The sequence below is a fragment of the Theropithecus gelada genome, chromosome 7b (assembly GCF_003255815.1).
Source record: "Theropithecus gelada isolate Dixy chromosome 7b, Tgel_1.0, whole genome shotgun sequence".
In the NCBI taxonomy this organism is placed as follows: Eukaryota; Metazoa; Chordata; class Mammalia; order Primates; family Cercopithecidae; genus Theropithecus; species Theropithecus gelada.
Window position 1 is genome coordinate 69,971,308 of NC_037675.1, and position 21,643 is coordinate 69,992,950.

At 47.5% G+C, this 21,643-nt stretch overlaps 1 protein-coding gene across 3 annotated transcripts in view; it reads left to right on the forward strand.

Moving 5' to 3' along the window:
* RAD51B (RAD51 paralog B) overlaps positions 1–21,643 on the forward strand; it is an 848,991-nt gene that overhangs the window by 759,287 nt on the left and 68,061 nt on the right. Inside the window, exons 11-12 of one of the 3 annotated variants that reach the window (XM_025392662.1) lie at positions 7,323–7,363; positions 15,892–16,859. The exons of 1 other annotated variant lie outside the window; for it this stretch is intronic. In XM_025392662.1, the coding sequence (XP_025248447.1) occupies positions 7,323–7,363; positions 15,892–15,972 (122 nt within the window). In that variant the 3' untranslated portion in view covers positions 15,973–16,859. Of the gene's footprint in view, positions 1–7,322; positions 7,364–15,891; positions 16,883–21,643 lie in introns of those variants that run through there. One more of the 3 variants, XM_025392661.1, reaches the window with a different exon arrangement.

Below are 21,643 nucleotides of genomic sequence, written 5' to 3' on the forward strand. Positions count from 1 at the left end.
TTTTTTTTTTTTTTTTAAAGCAAATGTGACAAGAAAGAAAGGGGCTGGGGAGAACAATGGCCCTTCTCCTTTTATGGAAGGATGATGAAGGGAATCGGGAAGAACAAAACTACGGGACGAAGACAATTCGGCTTTTTTTGTCTGGTTCATAGGACCGTGTTCCCCATAGAGTAATGCCCAATGAGTGGATGAAGGGAGTAATAAATGAGTTCATAGAAGGAAACAGCTGCTGTAAAAGCTCCTTTAAAACAGGTAGGCCTGGCACACGCCATTTCTGTCACAGGTTTTAAAGAACCTATCTAGCTTTCAGCTACTCCTCATCACCACCTCCTACAGAAGCAGAGTCAAGATCATGTCTCTTCCCACCATAAGGAAACGGCACTGCGAATGTTCCAGCTGTCCTGAAGTCACTAATCCTGTCAGGGGCAGACCTTGGCAACATACCCAGAAGGTGGTGGGGAGTGCAGCTGTCCTCCTGACCGACTGTTCCAGCCGGTCACCTCTGCTGCTCCAAGGGTGCCACGTTACCTAATTCTGGTTCACGGTCAGATGGCGCCTTTTCTCGGCCAGCTTGTCCTTAGAAAATTCGTTCCCTTGTTGTGTTGGAAAATTCCTCTTGTGCCTGTCATTGCACACATCAGGAGACCAAGGTTTCCATTTTCTCAGAAGGAATTAGCCAGCTACTGTCATTGACATGAAGCCTGTTCCTGGAATTTTTTACTCCTCCTCTTAAAGGCATAATCTGGAAGTGGCAATCTGAGGATGGGGCCCATGCTCTCCCACAGCAGAGAAATAAACTGAGGCTAGGCCAGGAGCTGTGCACTGTCTGGGGGAACCATACCCAGAGGGGCGTGGCCAGCTCAGTCCCAACACTGAAATTGTTTACTGCCATCCACTCCTGGTTGTTAGGGGACATTGAGGATGACAGGATAGAGAGCAGGGAAGGAAGGACCAGCCAAGGAACATTTTCCCTATAAAATGAGACTCCCACCACCCCTGCCCTTATTAAGACTTCATACACTATGGAATACTATGCAGCCATAAAAAAGAACAAGATCATGTCTCTTGCAGGAACATGGTTGGAGCTGGAGGCCATTATCCTTATGAAACTAATGCAAGAACAGAAAGCCAAATACCACATGTTCTCACTTATAAGTGGGAGTTAAATGATAAGAACTTATGAACACGAAGGAAACATCAAACACTAGGGTCTACTCACAGGTGGAGGGTGGGAGAAGGGAGAAGAGGAGGGAGAGAAGCAGAAAAGGTAACTATTGGGTACTGGGCTTAATACCTGGGTGATGAAATAATCTGTTCAGCAAACCCCTGTGACACAAGTGTACCTATGTAACAAACCTTCACATGTACCCTCCAAACCTAAACTAAAACTAAAAAAAAAAAAAAAAGACACATGTAAATTGACCCTGACGGAGAGAAGTCTACTCTATCCTTGCCAGGTCACAAGAAGGTGAGATGTTTACTTTTCAAATGATTGATGCTGAAATGGAAAGGGCTGTATCTCGGGGGCACAAACCCAACAGAGTAAATGAAGATCCTATGGCTTCAGCTCCTGGGATTTGCTAAAGTAGGGACCGGCTTAGAAAAACAGACGGCCATCCTAGACACCCATGGCAGTCTCGGTCTGATTTTAAATCTAAATTCTCAAGTACAAGTAGCTTCCCAAGAAGAAAAAGCTACTTCTACATAAAGAGGTGGTATCAGTAGGAACTCCTTAAGCCTTACCTTTTTATTATTGATGATGATGAAGTGAAGCTTCCTGCTGATACCATTGTGAGACCAAGCACAGCACACCAACTCAAACCTCATTCATGCATGCGTCCGTTTAACAGATGTCTACTAGACACCTTGTATGTCCATGAACCAAATACCATGCTTAAGACCAAGGATTCAGAAATGTGTTAGCTGTCATTCCTCCTCCAGGAACTCACAGCCAGGAGGAAGCATACTCAGGGAAAAGGAGAAATCACAGTAGGTTACATGACAGTTAGAGCCTGAGTCAAGGTCAGAAGAATGAGCCACAGGAGCACAAGGGGCAGTGCTGCTAACTCTGCCCACAGCTTCTGGGGACACTTCACAGTCACAGAGACTTGTAAGTTGGGGTTGGAGGGGAGTAGGCATTTTCCAGGCAATTGAACTGGTTTTTTGTTGCAGACATGAATATGTTGCAGTGTGCATTTGAGCTCCAGTGAGTCAGGAACACAGTAGGTGGCAACCTATTGGAGAACACGAGCAATAGCATCCATTAGGAGACGACTGTGCTCTTTGGCAGTGAGTCCAGAGGGTAGTGGCCCAAAGCAGATCTTAATGTCTGATGTCATTAACATCTGGGACTAGAGTCCTGAAGCCAGTTGCATGTTCATCAGAGTCTGCTCCTCCTCAGGAAAATGAAGGTCCAGCTCTACCCAAGCATGGAGGCAAAAATGCTTGGACAACGATTAGAGAGGGCTTGCACAATGGCGGCTCCCAGCTTACCATGGCCTTCATCCCTTAGTTATGCCCCCTCTGCCTCAATCTGCCCTAGATATGAACATCTACTCACAGTTCAAGACTCAGCTCAAATGCCATCTCCTCTAAGAGGACATTCCAGCACTCCCTAGCTGGACGGCCATCCTCCTCCTTGCCGCACCCCACCCTTAGCACATGTCTATGTTACTTATGTGGGAAGTCACCATGCTCATTTATGTACGGGTCTGTCTCCCCAAAGGCAGGAAGAGGGACTTTCTCATCTCTGTAACCCCAATGCCTAACTAAATGCCTGGTGAAATTTTTATTAAATGGATTCAGGCTGCACTAGTATGCTTAGTTTGCCCTGTAGTCTTTTATAGAGCAGGAAGATATTACCATTGTAAAATCCTTTCTGATAAAATCGCAGAGTGTCTAATACCCTTGTTCCACATACATATAAAGAAACTAAGGTGTGGAGAAGGGAGGCAAGTCCCGAATTTAGCGTGTGGCGGATCCAGGAGTACAACAAGCATTCCTCAGTCTGGGGTAACTCCCACTAGGACTGTGTTGAGACCCAAATTCCTCTGAGTCCACGGGCCCCTTCAAGTCAGATGAAACTCCAAACAAGCCAGAGCCTAGCTGAACAGTTTCACAGTGCCGGGCTCCAGTGTGTTCTGGAAGGTTCTTGGGGGCTGTGCCTCCAGAAGACAGAGGCAGGGAGGAGCCCCACAGGCCCAGGGCAGTGTCAGGTTCCCCCTTTTCTGTCAGCAGGCATGGAAGAGCCTTTAAGAAAGTGGAATATTATTATTATTTGTTTGTTTTTACAGTGACTCAGTCTGTAGTAACTGGGTTAAAGTCCACTTTGAGAAAAGGAGAACAAAAGACCTCCTGTTAGTGCTGGAAGTTTGCCTCTTAAGATATCACTGAGAGGAACTGGGAAGAAAAAAAAAATCCCCAGCAGGGCAGAGGAAGCTGCAGGCCTTCAGGAACACAGCAGCACTTTGGAAAGGAAAACACGGCCGACTTTCATCTCCTGCGCCCTATCTGAGCTGGCCGCTCCCTTTGCCGCTGCTTTATGGCCCACTGTGGTGCTGACCGTCGGACATCGGCCAGTACCCTATTCCCACACTCTTTGAACACAGGGGGCTGCCAGGAGTTGTGGTAGTGTGTGGGCAAATCTCCATAGCCAACCAACCCCAGGCTGAGGAGGAGGGAAAGGATGGTGCCATATGAAACATACTATGTGCTGGACGTTATTCTAACATTACATATCATAACTCATTTCATAAACACCAAGGAGGTTAGCATCCTCCTTCTCCAGCCACAGCAGAAGTTGCACAAGGTGGGAATCTGGCCCTGCCCTGTTTAGGAAACTCATTGCAAGTAGAGGAACCATGGGGTGAGTAGGCTTCCAAATGTGTGGGACCAGATTGGTAGGTGATCTCTTCCAGGTTGCAGACTCGGGCCATCTGACTCCAAGACCTGAAAACTTAATCCTACTCTCTTCAAAGGAAAACAGAAAGTCAGAGGAAGACAAGAAAGGTTTTCTTCTCACGACCTTCCATCAGATCAGCCCCACCTACATTAAACTTGTACCCGTGTCCTTCATCAATCAGCTCAGTGGAAATGTTATTCTCACCCATGGCCACCTAGATCAGGAAATCGGTCTGGACCATGAGTGGCTTGCTGGTGTTGGCCTTCTTCACCATAATTATAAGAAGCTGGAATGTTCCCCTCCAAGGTTATGAAAGAAGGATGGAGACAAGAAGGAAAAGACAGAAATTCTCTGAAAGTCTCAGGTCCTTCCTCCTTTCAGAACCACTTCACATAATCCTCTTCCTCCCCAGGGGTCCCAGGCCCTGGCTCTGCAGAGTAGTTGGGCCTTTGGGGGTCTCTCAAAGAGCCTAATCATTCTGTTTTCTGAACAAGTCATAGTTTTGCTGACTTCTGACCAAACACCCATTGAAATCCAAGAATGGAAGTGTAACGGTGGGCCCTGTCCCCCTACAGGACTCCCTGTCCCCCTACAGGACTCCCTGTCCCGAGGGATACGGCAGGCAGGTGTGGGAAACAGCCTACCTGAGGAGATGGCCAAGATCCTTAGGCAGCGGCCCTCTGATTTTCTGCACAGCTACTCAGTGACTCAGAAGGGATTCTTTGCACTAACAAGCAACGCCTCCACCAACAATGAGTTGAGGGGAAAGACTCAAAAGAGGCCGATACAATGCTGCTTGGGATGCTTCTCCCTTTGGCTGGCCTCAGGGGATTGGGCCCCTCATGTAATCACTGGAGATTTAGGGCCTAATTAAACTCTGGCATTGGGCCAGCATGCTGGTGGCCCCTTGAGTTTCCCCTGTCCACCCATGTCTGGGGTATTAAACTCTAGACTGGGAATGTGCACTGCTTAACTGATCCCACAGGAGCCAGCCCTCATTATCCAACAGCCTGGGTATTGGCAGCCCACAGGGCTCGGCATTGGCAGGTGCGGTCCTGGGGAGGACTGCGTGCCTTTAAGTTAATGATGCCTACATCTGCACCCTCTGGGGCCACAGTAGAGAGCTTTGTGGATCACCTCTGCCATTGGGACCCCTGGCATTTCCTTCCTTTCATAGCCTGATAAAACCCAAGCTCTGAGAGTTAGCAAACTGATACCCTTTAATCATGCCTTATATTTATAAAGGCCTTTCTCCAGAGAACTCCAAGTGCTCAAAAATATCCATTAATTCACTCTCCCAGCCTCCTTTAGGGTAAACTGGTGGCAGGTGTCATCATCACCACCAGAGGCGGCCAAAGCATCTTCTTAGTGGGCTGTCCTGGATATTCTTTGCATTTAAAGAGCATTTTGCCTCTGAGCACGTGGTTGGGTTTTGCATAGCCTGAAGCATAAGGATTGGGATATTTCCTTACTTTACGGCTCTAGAGAATTCTTGTGTGCGGGTACCCATGAAACACAAACTGAGTGACTGCATGCTTTCTTGAGTTTGGAAATTTTGTTATTGTTTGGTCTCAGCATTTGCTGGTAGTAAATAAGTAAGCAGAAGTAAGCTGCTTAGGTTCCCATGCAGTCCAAGACAGAGCAGACAAAAACCTGGTCCCCAAGCCCCACACCTGGCCCCAGGATCCCTCTGGGATTATCCTGTGGCCACTCTCTGAGGCCTCGGATCCTGTAGTTGGTCTCATAGCCAAGTCTCACTGGTAACTTGGGGTGGGGGCGGGTCCTGGCAAGATGTGGGTAATGTAGGAATGGCCTGGCTGCAGAAGGAGGAGAGCCAGGTAGGACATCTCCCTGGCTCTCCTCCTTCCTGGCCACAGACTAGCTTTGTGACCTTGGTTGGCAATGTCATTTTCATGTTGGCCACAGTTTCCATGCCTATAAACAGAACGATGATACCTGCTACCAACTTTTCCCTCAACGGGGCTGGGAGAGTGCACTAATTAATGTTTTTGAGCACTTGGAGTTCTTTGGAGAAAGGCCTTTATAAATATAAGGCATGATTAAAGAATATCAGTTTGCTAACTCTCAGAGGAAGTACTTAATGGGATCAGGCCTGCATGTGTTGATGACTGAGTTTCATTCTTCATTCAGATCTGCACAGGGCTCCCGTCACTCAGCTCTGCCACCACTCATGTGGTATTCTCTTGTTCTTTCATTTCCATATACTCATAGTAGGGGGCCCACAAATGCTGCCCTCCACATGCAGGCCCACCACCTCCCCTCCCTCTTGTCAAACCCAGTGGCTTTTCCTCACTCTGCATTTTCCTTGTCCTTTCTGGAACATGACACTGGTCACTACCCCTCCTCACCCTTGAAAGTCTTACTCTGTGGTTCCCACAAGCCCAACAGGTCTAAATTGAAGTCATCATTGACCCCAAACCAATTCCCATTCTGACTGCCCTATTTCTCTTCACCATTCTCATGGGCCTCAACCTCAGGTCTTCCTCTCCACTGCCACCCGCTCTGTGCAAGCCTTATTGTCCCAACCTGCTTGGTCCTTTGAAAAACCCGTCACTGGGCAGGAATGGGATGTGTATGTCCCTAAACTGCCCCCAAAGACCTCCCTGCACCACATTTTACCTCTGGCCCTCCTGTTCCCTAACTGACCTGAGTCTCCTGCTCCGTTCTGTAGGCTGCTCCAGCTCTGCCCACCATGTGACCTGCCTTCCTGCTTGTCCACCTTTCTGTCTGGTCCCCAGACTCAGCTGGTACTCTCCCTTCCAGCAAGCTGTCTCAACTGCCTGCATTCCCCACTGGACACAGACATTCATGTAGATAAACACACACACTGACACACAGACTCACGTAGACATGCACCAACACACACTCAGACACAGATATACTCATGTGGACATGCAGACAGGCACACACATGCAAATACACACAAAGACATACAGACAGGTACATATACACAGATACATACACAGACACACACAGACAGACACACAGGCACAGAGACACATATACTGGCATAAGCATACACATACTGACACACACAAATGCACAAACATACACACACGGTTATGATGTTCACACAAACGTAGACATATGTTCACATACCCCTCCCAGCATCCTGACTGGCCCAGCTGACCTTCCTCACCCACTCTGAACAGCCAGCTCTCCCTCCTCCTGCCTTTGTCCAGTCCCATCTCTATTACTCAGGGCTCTCCAGAGAAATAGAACCAACAGGGTTGGATGTGGATAGATGGGTGGGTGGATGGATAATGGATGGATAGATAGATAGATGATACATGATAGGTTGATATTAGATGATAGAAAGGCAAATAGAATTTAACAAATTGGTTTATGCAATTGCAGAGGCTGGAAAATCTGAAATCTGACCTCAGTCTTTTCACTTAAGGCCTTCGACTGATTGTCCAAGGCCCACCCACATTGCAGAAGGTAATCTGATTACTCAAAGTCTACTGATGGAAATGTTAATGTCATCTAAAAAATACCTTCACAGCAAACACCTAGCCTAGTATTTGACCAGATATCCAGGTACTATGACCTAGGCAAGTCAACACATAACATTACCCATCATGCTTTTCATCTGGTCAGCAGTGCTCGTATAAATCTCCTGAAACGTTGGTCTCACGACAGTGCTTCCCTGCTCCAAAACCTAAACACCCATATGCCTGACATGCAGTAGGGACAGGTATATATTTGCTGAGTGAATAAATAATGAGGAGCCTTTGGGATGGGCTGCACTCTGCTCAATGCAGCAAACCATTTTGAGGGCCCAATGTCTGGAGCTGAGGATATGACCATCAAAGCTGCTCTTACATGTTCCCCTCCCCTCCCTCTAGTGTCTCAAGGCCAGAGTCCGAACGTCAGACATCTCTAATCCCCCATAGTACCCAATGGAGTGCCTTATATGGATTAGGCCCTCAATTGCTTGTGAGTTAATTTTATTCTCTTTATTGATCCCTATATCAAATTTACCTGAAATATTACAGGCTTTTAGGGCCTCACTTATGAAATAATAAACTATAGTGCCAAATCTGCTTCCTTTTTTTTTTTTTAGAGACGGAGTCTCACTCTGTCGCCCAGGCTGGAGTGCAGCGGCATGATCTCGGCTCACTGCAAGCTCCGCCTCCCAGGTTCACGCCATTCTCCTGCCTCAGCCTCCCAAGTAGCTAGGACTACTGGCACCCGCCACCACGCCCAGCTAATTTTTTGTATTTTTATAGAGATGGGGTTTCACCATGTTAGCCAGGATGGTCTCGATCTCCTGACCTAGTGATCCGCCCGCCTCGGCCTCCCAAAGTGCTGGGTCCACTTTCGTTTTTAAGGAACACATGCAAAGAGCTCTTTTCACCACCAGGAAGGGTGGATACAGCCCAGAATACTGATAGTGGTCTGTAGGGATGTGTAGCTTCTACGTGATTTTTTATACTTTTCTGTGTCTTCCAAATTGTCCTCTATGACTATATGTTGCTTTTACAACCATAAAACACGTTATCTACTTTTTTTCATTTATCTTTTCGATTTGGGAGTCTGTTCTCAGCTCTTTCTTGGGGTCCCTATCATGCCTCCTGCCTTCCCTTTGAAAATAAGGTGACCTGAGACATCCTTGTAAAAGTCTGTGAGGTCATAAAAGGCCAAGTTAACTGCAAATGGTTGTTCTGTTTTAATTCTGCTGAAGTGTCAGGTAACGTGGACTTATAATAAAAACACTTGGAGAGTTAATGATTGCTGCTGTTGTGAAGCTGTCCTGAAGACGGAGAGGGAGCCTGGGCATGCCGCATCTCGCCTTAGGCCGCTCCTTCAGTGTGTCCAGCCCTGCGGCCGCCCTGGCCCCCTGTCCGCATGCTGTCAGGCTGCCTCCGTGCCAGATGAACACCACCCAACCACAGTGGAAATGACTGTTCCTTCAACTTTCTTCAGCCTCTGCCTGCTGGGGTCTCCGGAGGGAAGCGTTCACTCCAGCCCAAATGAAACAGAGCTCCAGAAAAACCACAGTGGAGGCCACAACGGCCTCAGACCCTGAACTTTGTATTTCTTAGCCTGCCAGGATCGCTGGCTGCTGGGTGTCACGTAACTCCTAAAAATGTGAAGGGAAAACCAAAGAGCCTGAGAAGTGCAGACGTCTCCTGGCTGAGGAGTCCGTCTAGAAATTCGCCTTTCATGGTGAGGCCAGGTGCACGCGAGAGTGGCTGGAGAAGGTGGGGTGAGCCCAGAACAGGGAGACCCAGCCTACTCCCAGGCTGAAACTCCAAGAAACTTCCCCTGCACAAGGCCACGCCAGTGAAGTCCCCTTCCTTCTGGAAAGGGTCCTACACAAATTGCTAGGGTTTCTATTGTGATATTTGATAAGTGCAAAGGGCTGGAAATATTCTAGAGATTTTTCAGCTTCGTACAATTATCGGTGGCCACTGAGCCCATCTCACCTCCCGCAGTGTCCCGCCAGAGGCTGCACCGGCCAGGCCGGGCCGCCTTTTGTCCCTGATCCTATCAGCCTTCCGGTAAAGTGTGCTTCACCAGGTGCCCCAGGAGAGCAGGGGGCCAGCTCCATGTCCTCATGGGTGTACAGCCCCTCAGCCCTTCCTCGGCCCTGCCCGTTAACAGCTGTGACCACAGAAAATGCCCCATCGGCAGCGCCATGGTCTCCGGGGCTGCCCTCCTGCCTCCCTCTAAGTCATCGAATGTCACGGTTGGAGAAATCTTAGTGCCCGTGGGCCCGCCTCCTCACTGATGAGCAGAGCACTGGCTCAGGCTCCCTGAGGCCAGGGCCAGGCTGCTCTGGTCTCATGTACTTTTGTGTTCTGGGAGCCTAGCGCATGGTAGGGCTCCCTGAGGGGGTGTGGTCAGCGAGTGAGTGAGTGAATGAAGGAGTGAGTGAACTGGATCCTGTGTTCTCATCTTTTCTTCAGAGTGTGACACTTTGGATAGGTCGTGTTTACTCCGTCCCCTCAGCTTTTCAGTAAAACAAGCCCACCAGTGTTCATTTCCTTCAAAAAACTGCTGGCGTCAAGCCAGCAACATTGTGGCTCTTCAGATGCCCACCCGTGTGGCCAGGGGGGTGCCACAGCCTCCCTCCCTCCAGTCCTTAAGGGAGGCCTCACTGACATCAGCCTCTGCATTAGTTTCCTATAGGGCTGACTTGGTCAAGTTTTACTTAAAATAACAGAAATTCATTCTTTCACATTTCTAGATCCAAGAAGTCTGAAATCAAGGTGTCACAGCAGGGCGGGTTCCTTCTGGGTGCACCGAGGGAGAGCCTGTGTTATATGTAAAATGTTTATTTAGAAACAGAATGCTTGTTTCCTGGTGCTGCAAAGAAATAGCACTCAAACATAAATTCAATTCTCTCAGCAAGGCCATTTTTACTTTCTGCAGAAAGGGTGCTCATCGCAGATGGAACAATGGCGAGAGCACACCTGAGCAAAGGAGGGAAGCAATTTTTATTCCTTACGCATTTTGTCCTTGCTACTGTGTCTTGTCTCCATTGACTGGAGCCAGACCTCACAATCCAAACTAAACCCGACTGGCTAACAGTTTAACAAGAAGGGAAACTTTGAAGAGGAACATTTACTTTCTACAGCCTGTTCCAGGCCTCATCTAGCTCCTGGTGTGCTTGGGCGTGCACCTCCGTCTGCACGTGTGCTGTCTCTCTCTCTTCTCATAAGGACAGTAGTCAGATTGGACAAAGGGCCTAACCCACTTTTGTGTCTTAACTAATTACATCTACAGCGACCTTATTTCCAAATAGGGTCACGTTCTGAGGATCTGGAAAGGACATGAATTTGGGGGGACGCTATCCAACACAGGACAGCCTTCCTGCTCCCCTGCAAAGTTTCATCTTGTTCTCCACTCACCCCTAACCTCCGCACCCTTTCTTTAGCTGGGGGTGGGCTTCTGGGATGCAGTCTCATTTGCCCGCTAGTCTAAGTGTGGTTGGTAGGTAGAGAGTAGGGGACACGCTGTCTGTGCCACTGTTTTCTGTCAGGGACAGAGACACTCTGAGGATCCCTGAACTCTGAAGTCTAAACTGTCAGTCAGTGTCCCCAGCGGAAGCTGCACTTTTGAATCACCGGGGAGTTTTTAGAACACAGTGTGCCCTCACCACACTCGCAGGAACTCTGGTGCACTTGGGCCGGGTGGGACTCTGGCATGAGTATTGTCTGAAAGCTCATCAGGTGATTCTAACGTGCAGCTTAGGACCAGAACAACTGTGTAAGATGCTGTGAAAACAGCTCCATCTCACCTTCACCAGGAATATGGGCAGTTCACTGCCTAGTGAGGCTCAACTACGCATTAGAAAGAGCCAAGCCAGGCTTCTCAGGGTGGGTTCCCTGGCAACACTTCCCAAACTCTGCCACCAAGCTCCCAGGAGGCAGGAGGGAGCAAATACGTACTCTGCAGAACCTCAAACAGACGACATCAAGCACCACGTGTCCTTGAAGTTTTCTGTTTCGCTTTTAAAATTGGAATTTTTGCATCTTCTACAATATCACCATCTTATTTTACAATCTGAAAAAAGATTTCATTATGTTGGCTTTTTTTCCTCCAAAAATATCTGAGTGTAGAAATGAGGCTCTGGAAAGCTATGCCATGTTTAAACTGTGGTTTTGTATGGTCCTAGACACATCGTTGGGTTCCCTGGGGTTCCTGACTTTGAAAAATCCAGCCACAAAGAGTTAAAGAGGGTGGGAGCCAATCTGTTTAACCCTTGGAAAGAATCGCATCTTAGACGAAAGCCTAGGCCCAAAGAGATTAAGCAGCTCGTTCAAGATGACACAGTTTGTTATTAACTGAGTCGGAACTGTACCTCGGGACCCACCTTTCCCACCGCACTGATCTGGGGCAACTGCTAATTTGCTGTGTGACCTTGGCTAGGTCTCTTTACTTCTCTGTGTCAGTTTCCCTACCCATAAGATGATGATAATATCTGATCCACCCAATTCCTTGAGTAGTTGAGGGGGCGCAGGTGTGTGCAGGCATGTTGAAATTAGGGAGTGTCACATGTAAACTATGGTGTGTCATATGTAAATTATGGAGTGTCACATGTAAATTATGAAGTGTCACATATAAAGACAAGGTACCATAATTTAAGTCCAGCCTCACACTTCTAGGTGAGGCACAGTGATTGCAGCAAGAATGACCTTTCCAGGGTCATGCGGGCGGGCCACTGAGGGAAACACAGTGTGGTGCACCCAGCCCCTCTGAGCCCGTGGAGAGGCTTAACTGAGCTCCAGTGTCCAGGGAAGGCTGAGGCCGGGAGCTCATGCCAGCACTTCTGTTTGCTCTCCATTGGTCCCAGCTTTTATCTGCCCAGCACCAGTTTGAAAACAACCTTCTTGTCCCAATCCTGAGAGTATCCTTTTGAAAGAGTAAGTCATGGAAAAATGCGTGGCAAACAACAACAATGCCAGCACCTTCTTTCTCCTTTCACAAGGCCACAGAGACCCTCCCCCATAGCCCATCTCTTCCAGAGGAAGTCTGAGGCCAGCCCTGCTCCAGACCCCTCCCTTGCCAGCCCAGGCCCGTGAGGCTCCTCAGTCCACGTCCGCCCGTTTCTGTTTACACTGGGAGATGAGCTTCTGCCGAGCTTAAGTGCAGTTCTGGCCCTTTTGTTTGTTTTTAAGTCAAGTTACAACTTTGCTCCTGGATTTATTGCAAATTCCATTTATCTTCTTCTGCCCGGGGTCTCTGTACAAAGCCTTTGTGCCTCCCTCCTCTGCTGTGGACAAATACCATGGGGCACCAGGAAAGGATGGGGAGCACACAGCCCCAGGGAGGCACATTCTAAGGAGGGCCAAAGCCATCCTGTGGGGTGCTGGGGAGAAAGAGGGTGGCTGGCAATGCAGGAGGAGGGGCTGTCGATTGCCTGGGAGGACAGGCCTGGCCCTACCTCCTGCCCCTTCTCACACAGGCCTCCAGAGGAAAGAAGAGCCAGGCCGGAAGGCAAAGAAATCCCAGACTTCAGGGGAAGGAATCAAGAAAGGAAGGTTCTGGTTTGGGTGGAAGGAGCCCGTGGCAGTTTCTAGCCAGGGGTGGTATGAGGCCAAAGGTCCTGAGAGGCCTAAGAAAGGACACCTAGGTCTGATGAGGGCGGCAGGCCTGAGGGTTGGGCATGGCACATGCCATGGGAGACCACCCCAGGTGCAGCTGGGCACCAGCACAGCCTCTCAGCTTCCCTGCCCTTCTTTTAGGCCTCCCTAACCCTCTCCAAACACCACATTTCCAGAAACTGCTGATGAAGAGCAAACAACTCCAAACTGAAGCTCACCAGGAAGAGAAAGAGAATCAAACTGAGCTGAACAAATTGCGAGTGGGGCGTCCAGCTGTGCTGTTGGCTTGTCTCTCTAACAGGGAAGTGCCGAGGGCCTGTCCCCCACCGCCACTCTGAATCCTTCCCTAGTGCGAGTTCCCTGGCTTGGGAGCGCACAGGAGATGCTCGGCTTCAGAGGGGCCCTGCTTGTAGCATGGTGAGGGAGTCCTGGGGCTGTGAAAGAGGAACTGCTGGACTCTCCATGCCTAAGGGCCTGACCTAGAATGGGGCTTTAACCTCCCTGGACGAGGAAAGCAGCTGCAGGTAGCTGGTGGCTGCAGAGTGTTCCTGGGCAGGCTGCAGGGCCATGGGTCAGCAGCTGAAGGAGCCACCTTTCATGCCTTCCCCTCAGCATCACAGTTCCCGGGCATGAAACTCAGGCCTCAGCACCTCAGCCCAGGCCTTCAAGGAGTGGGGTTAAGTGAACATGAACAGAGCAGGCCCCCTTTGCCTCTGGGAGCCTCCTGGCTTCCCAACAGGTGCTGTTGCTTAGGCCTGTCCACAGCAATTTCCCCAGCCAAGGCTCTTTGCTCCAGCCCTGCTGGTCCCTCTTCCTCAGTCACCCATCAGCTCTGCAGCCGGCCCAGCCACTCCATTCTCCATGTTGTGGCCCCTCCTTCGGGGACCCCACTTCTCAGCCACTGCACTGGTCTATCTGTCACTTACCTGCCTGGCTCCCTCAGACACCTCCAGCCACTCGGCTGCTGATGTCCACTCTCCGGCCGCAGCTTCCTCCCCTCACCTGTCCCTTCTCCTGCTCTCACCCTGGCTCTTGTGCCCCCGCCTCTCCCCCTAGAAGCTTCCCTGGGCTCCCTTGCCTGCCTGATCTCAGGCATTCAGCACCCTCACTCTTGACTTTCCCCAGGCCTGCCCCGAGGGCCCCGCATGGCCATCCACTCCATTCACTCCACACCTCCGGCTGCCAGGCCCCAGAGGAGGTGTGGCTGCAGGCCCAGCGCAGGCTGAGTCCCGGCTCTCCCCTCAGGCCACTGTCAGCTGGCCACTGTCACTCTCCTCAGATGCCTCAGACCCCCAACTCTACCTTCTACCTGCAGAATCTCTCAGCACCCCCCTTACTGAGCAGGTCCAGGCCTTCCCACAGGGCCCTTGGAGTCTCCTCTCACCCCGCTCAGAGCTCACTCACTCACATCACCACCCTTCCTTCCCTCGAGAGCAGAGGATGTCCCCACCTCCTTTGCAAAACTAACTTCCATACCTGGGTCCAAACGCAACAGCTCCTGTGTCTTCCACACCAAGTGGCCGCCGTCCTTGGCCTGGACCGGAAGCTGTGTGGCAGCAGGATCTCCGGTGCTTCCAGTGCACAGCCACAAGCATGGCATCCTCTTCCTTGTCCTAAAAGGTCTTCCTTTAGACGGCTTTCTCTCAGCACACCATGTCTGCTCTTGTCCCCTTTATCACACACTTCTCACTGGGTCCTTTCACCTTCCTCTTCTCCAGCCCTGGCCATCGGCCGCTGCTGAAGGCCATTCTCAGTGGCCCTCCTCATGATGGTGGCGCTGGAGCCAACTCCCTAGCGGCTTCCTCAGAGTTTCTGGGCTTCCCCCACACCCTTTGCGTCCCCTCCATGGGTTCTCCTGGTGACTTCCTGCCAGGTTTCCATTTCTCTCCCATCCCTGCGCTTTTTTCCTGCTCCGCTGCCCACCGGGCCTCCTCTCCCAGCATATCACTTCTATCTCCTCCGTGTCCACATCTTCAGCCCGTGTTTCCATGAGCCACTGATTTCCAGCTCCCCAAATCCCCACATTTCTACTGGCCTACTCTGCTGGCCGTCTCTGCTTAGACACCCTGCACAACTTCTCACAAAGCTGAACTGATCGTCTCCTCCCCAAACCTCTCCTTGAGGCTGCTTGTCTCTTTCTGTATTTCTACCCTTCCCACTGCCCAGGCTCGAAACCCAACATTCTCTTCATCTCTTTCTTTTCTGTCTCCCTGCATGTCTGATCAGCCTCCGAACACCTGAAGGAGCATCTGCACTCTTTTTCAGATCCCTCCCACCCTGGTGTTGCTATCTGAATTCAAACCCTTTCCATCTCCTCCTGGACCTTACCTCTCAGCCTTTGGGCCTCCTCTCCTGTGGTCTCCCTGTCCTTGGACACAGAGCCCATCAGAGTGGCCCATCTCCCTCTTAGAAACCCATATGAACTCCACATGCGTGTGCCTCCCCTGTCTTCCAGTACAACCTCACTGCCGCCACTGTCACTCAGTAGATGTTGCCTGAGTCCCTGCTATGTGATATGTACCTGTGCTCACACCATAGCCACCTGCTGCTCACTGCCAGAGCTGCCCCTCTGCACCTGTCCAGTCTTCTGGTCCCTCTTTTTGTTCGCCTGTTTTATCTTCCAGAGACACCTCCTCTTCTTTATGTCCATTTCCACCCATCAGCACCTTATTCAACCATACTCAAGGCCTACCTCCTCCAAAGGTGAAACCAATTTCTCTCCTGCCTCATTGTCCCTTAAAATACTGTTCGTTCCCTATTACAGCCACATCTGAATGTATGTGTGTGTGTGTCTCATCTTCCCAGTTGTGTAACCCTGCAGGCCATGAACAGTTATTACTCAATGTTGTGTCCTACACATCTTTAATAGAAGTTTGTTAAATTTAAATCAGATCTTCTTCTCTCATTTCACAGATGTTAGAACTGTGGCCAGAGTCAGCTCCAGGTCAGAATGCTGGTCAGCAGCAGACCCACATCCCAGCCCCGCCTTCCTGATACCTGATGCAGTGCTCAGAAAAACAAGGAATCCCAGGCTGTTACCCAGTGTCTCCACGTGCCCTCCACAGTTGCACTCAACTCTCTCTTCTGCTCTTCCTCCTACAAACTGGGCAACCAGAATCAGAACAGAGGCTTTGGATAAGCATCCAGTGTTAACCAGCCTAGTTTTTCACCACGACTTCCAGATCTGCACTTAACATCCAACAGCAACTATAATTCTACTTTCTGAACCTCCAGGGAAATTGCTTCCCTGTCCCTTTCAGCAAAGGATGGCATGGTTTTACATTGTCTTCTTCTTCTCTACATCTTCCTCCCACTCTCACAACCCTTGATCCCCACCTGAGATCCCATTTCCTGCAGCTGGGTCTTCTGCAGAGTGATTAGAGCTTCTGCCCTCCTTGCAGCATCTCTATTGTAAAAGGATTGCTGAAGCTTATTAACCCTTGCAGCTCCTAGGAGGAAATGTACCATACAGAAATAAAACAAATCAACAAATGAGTGTGTTTTGTAGAAGTTGAATAGGACTCCACCTATCTGCATGAGTGTGCATACTCTGCAGTCACACAGGCAGTTTCAAATGGGAATTTGGAGAAAGCTAAGCTTTTTCACTTGGGAAAGGTTTACATATTCTTTGCACCTGGGCACACACAGCACAGGCTGTTCTCAGGACTCCCACCAGATTAGGCCTGGGACATCACAGACCCTGTCAGGTCCATGTTCACTTTCTAGTCTCTTTGCTTCCAGTCTAGCTGTGGCCTGACTCCAAGTCCAGCGTAAGATTTTTTTTTTTTTCCCGCAATAAGGAATCGGTTCATTCACCTGTACAAAAGCCACTGGGAGGATCATGCATGAGGCTCATATCCTTGCTGTGAATTTCAAAGGACTAGTTAAGTAAATAAAATTATCATGCCAACCTGAGCTGGCATAGATTGCACTGATTGCTGCTAATAGCCAAAATGGACATTTTAAAAGTGCTCCACACTGCATTCTACACAACTTGGGACAGAAAAATAGCTGTTGCTCTTCGGGAGCTGATGGTCTCCTTCAAGGGTAAGCTGGAACAGGCTGGCCCAGGAAAAGGCACTCCCGGCTGAATGCTTTCGCTTGCGTGGGAAGTCCAGCTGTCTCAATGGGGCCCAGGAGACAGACTGACGAGGGACGAATTCCTGTGTTTGGGATCGGGCTTGAAAAGTCTCCTGTTTGTAACACTCAACTTGTTGAAGATCAGAAAGAATTTCCAGCTGTCGACAGGATGAGGGGAGCCCTCCTGATTCTGTCTGGGGATGTGTTTGCACTACAGACTCTGCTATCCTTCCTCTTGCTGTCCTTCCTGGCTGCCACATCAAACACCTGGTCCGATGGGCCAGCTCTGGAACAAGATGACTCTTTGCCATCAAGGAATACAAGTGGCCAAAGGACAAATATTGTGTGATTCCACTTACATGAGGTATCTAAGAGGAGTCAAATTCACAGAGACAGAAAGTAAAATGGTGATTACCAGAGGCTGGGGTGGAGAGAGGGGGATGGGGAGTTAATGTTTTATGAATACAAAGTCTCTGTTTTTCAAGAAGAAGTTCTGGAGATGGATAATGGTGATGGCTGGAGATCAGTGAGAATGTACTTAACACCACTAAACAGTACAGTTAAAAATGGTTACAGCGATAAATTTTATGTTATGTATATTTGACCATAATTTTTTTAAAAAAAGGAAGGAAAGAAGAAAGGAAGGGAGGAAGGAAGGGAGGGAAGGAGGGAGGGAGAGGGGAAGGGAGGAAGGGGGAGGGAGAGAGGGAGGAAGGAAATGCAAGTGGGAACTCAGCCCTGGTCACAGTACTGCTGGGAAAAGATAGGTGACTCAATGTCCTACTGTAAAGAGAGGTATGTGTGTGTGTGTATGTGTGTGTGTGTGTGTCCCCTGCAGGTTGAAAATGGACCCCCAAACCACATGGTTAATGAGATGAGCATACTGAACCAAGCTATTTAATATCTGGGACTGCCTCATGACTAATAGTCCAGGTCATTCTGCATAATGCAGACTAATATAAGATTGTTAGTGGAGGCCAGGCGTGGTGGCTCACTCCTGTAATCCCAGCATTTTGGCAGGCCGAGGTGGACGAATCACCTGAGGTCAGGAGTTCAAGACCAGCCTGCCCAACATGGTGAAACCCTGTCTATACTAATAATACAAAAAAATTAGCTGGGCATGGTGATGCACGCCTATAATCCCAGCTACTTGGGAGGCTGAGGCAGGAGAATTGCTTGAACCCAGGAGGTGGAGGTTGCAGTGAGCCAAGTGTTGCACTCAAGCCTGGGCAACAAAAGCAAAACTCTGTCTCAAAAAAAAAAAAAATAGATTGTTGGTGGAAGTTGTTCTTTCTTCTTCTTCTTCTTCTTTTTTTTTTTTTTTTTGAGAGAGAGTCTTGCTCTGTCACCCAGGCTGGAGTGCAGTGGCGCCATCTCGGCTCACTGCAAGCTCCACCTCCTGGATTCACACAATTCTCCTGCCTCAGCCTCCCGAGCAGCTGGGACTACAGATGCCCGCCACTACGTCCGGCTAGTTTTTTTGTATTTTTAGTAGAGATGGGGTTTCACCATGTTAGCCAGGATGGTCTCGATCTCCTGACCTCGTGATCCGCCCTCCTCGACTTCCCAAAGTGCTGGGATTACAGGCATGAGCCACTGTGCCCGGCCAGAAGTTGTTCTTTAAATGGCTAAGAGCCTTCATAATATTCTTGGGAGGGCGAGTGGGAGGCCATTTCTCCATAACTTGCTCAGAAGCACATTTTAGTTGTTCTAAGAATGATTTGATTTTTGGAGTTGGAGAGGTTGGGACTAGAGTTTAGGGCCTGCTGTTGTGTGGCCATTCAGAATGCCCAATTTAAATCTAAATGTGTAAGATCAAAAGAGTGGTAAATGTGAACATGCTTTTCTATAAACTGTAAAGTGCCTCACTATGATCCTTCATTCTTTCAATGCAGCCTATGAGTGCAAGTTAGCAATAGACTTTAAGGAACTCATACTGCAGGAAAGTAAGCATAGATACTAAAAGACAAAATTCAACCTCTACTGCCTATTACACGATTTTTCAGGCCTCAGAGGCAGCCTGGTAGCAACCACAGCTAAGAACAAAGTTCCTAAGAGCTGGACTTTTTGACAAAATAGATTCTGTAGCCTTTGTAGGGAGGAGTTGGTCTGAGTTGAACCATAATGCTGAGAAGAGCCTCTCATTAAGCCTTTATCAATTATCAACACTGGAGCATAAAATCATTTACACCAAATATTTTTTAAATTGAGATATAATTGACATACCATAAAATTCACTCTCTTAAAGTGTACAATTCAATAATTTTTAGTATATTCACAAAATTGTGCGACTATCACCATAGTCTGGTTCAGAATATTTTCATCACCCCCAGAAGAGACTCCATATGCATTGGCAGTCACTCCCCATTCCTCCTTCCCCTTTCCTCTGGCAACCACTATTCTACTGTCCATCTCTATGGATTTGCTTATTCTGGACATTTCATACAAATGGAATTATACAATATGTGAAAAATTCAATTTGTGTTTGGCTTCTTTCAATGAGCATAGTGTTTTCAAGGTTCATCCATGTTGTAGAATGTATTGGAATGTCATTTGTTTTATAGCTGAATAATATTCCATGATATGGATAGACCACATTTTGTTTATCTGTTCATCAGTTGATGCACATTTGCGTTGTTTCCACTTTCTAGCTAATACAAATAATGCTGCTATGAACATTCACATACAGTGTGTGTAGACATGTATTTTCAATACTCTTGGGTACATACCTAGGAGTAGAAATGCTAGTCATATGAGCAATTGACCTAGCACATATGTTTAACTTTTTGAGAAAACACCAAACTGTTTTCCAAAGCAGCTGCACCACTTTACATTTTAACCAGTGACATATGAGGCTTCCAATCTGTCTACATTCTCAAAACACTTACTATTGTCGCTTTTTTATTATAGCCATCTTAGTGGGTGTGAAGTGGTATGTGCATCTCTTCATGTTCTTATTGGCCATTTGTGTGTCTTCTTTGGGGAAATGTCTATTCAAATCCTCTGCCTATTTAAAAAAAATTGGTTGTCTTTTTACTGTTGCATTGTAAAAAGTTCTTTATATATTCTTGATATAAGTCACTTATCATACATGTGATTTGCAAAACTTTTCCCATTCCATGGGTTTAATTTTCACTTCATTTTTAATTTTAATGAAGTTCAATTTATCTATTTTTTTTAAAATGTCATAGCTAAGACACCATCACCTAATTCAAGGTCATAAAGAATTACACCTGTACTTCTTCTAAAAGTTTTATACTTTTAGCTCTTACATTTAAGTCTTTAATCCATTTTGAGTTAATTTTTGTATAAGGTATGAGGTAAGATTCCAACTTCATTCTTTTACATATGACTATCCATGTGTTCCAGCACTATTCGTTGAGAGGACTATTCTATCCCTATTGAATTATGTTGGTAATCAAGTCAAAAATGGGCCTTTCTTCTTTTCTAATGTAAGCATTTCATTAAAATTCCTTCTGAATGCTAAGTGAAATAAGCCAGACACAAAAGGCCACATAGTGTAGGATTCTACTTACATGAAATATCCAAAATGGGCAAATACGTAAAAACAGAAAGTAGATTCATGATTTACAGGGGATACAGGGAAGAGTTTGGACTGGCTGCTAATAGGTATAGCATTTCTTTTTAGGTGATGAAAATTTTCTGGAATTAGATAGTGGTGATTATTGTATAACATGGTGACTATAATAAAAACCACTGAGTTGTACACTTTAAAATGGTGATGTCTTCATTTTCATTCAGTTTGAAATAATTTTAAATTATCTTTGCATTTTCTTCTTTGACCCATAGATTATGTAAAATATAATGTTTAACTTCCAAATATTTGTGTATGTTTCTGAACATTTTTCTGTGTTTTACTTCTAATTTAATTATTTTTTGGTGAGATTTCAAATTTTAAAAGTTTGCTTAGTGTTTTTTTATGATCCAAATTATAGTCTATCTTGGTGACTGTTCCATGGAACTTTAAAATAAATACGTATTCTGCTATTGTTGGGTGGAGTTTTCTGTAAATGTCAGTTAGATCCAGTTAATTTATACTTTTGTTCATATCTTTTTTATTTTTTTTTAGACAGAGTCTCACCCTCTCACCAGGCTGGAGTGCACTGGCGTGATCTTGGCTCACTGCAACCTCTGCCTCCTGAGTTCAAGCGATTCTCCTGCCTCAGCCTCCTGAGTAGCTGGAACTACAGGTACATGCTGCCACACCCAGCTAATTTTTGTATTTTTGGTAGAGACAGGGTTTCACCATGTTGGCCAGGATGGTCTCAATCTCTTGACCTTGTGATCCACCCGCCTTGGCCTCCCAAAGTGCTGGGATCTTCTATATCCTTACTGGTTTACTGATTTTGCTGACTATTTGTTTTATTAATTCTTGAGAGAGGAATGATGAAATATATATATTCAAACTATGACTGTGGATTTGTCTATTTCTTCTTTAAGTTTTGTCAGTTTTTGTTTCATATATTATGAAGCTCTGTTAGTAGGTACACAAACATTTAGAATTGTTAAATCTTCTTATATTTTTCTTTTTGTCACTATGAAATTGTCTTTCTTTATCTCTGGT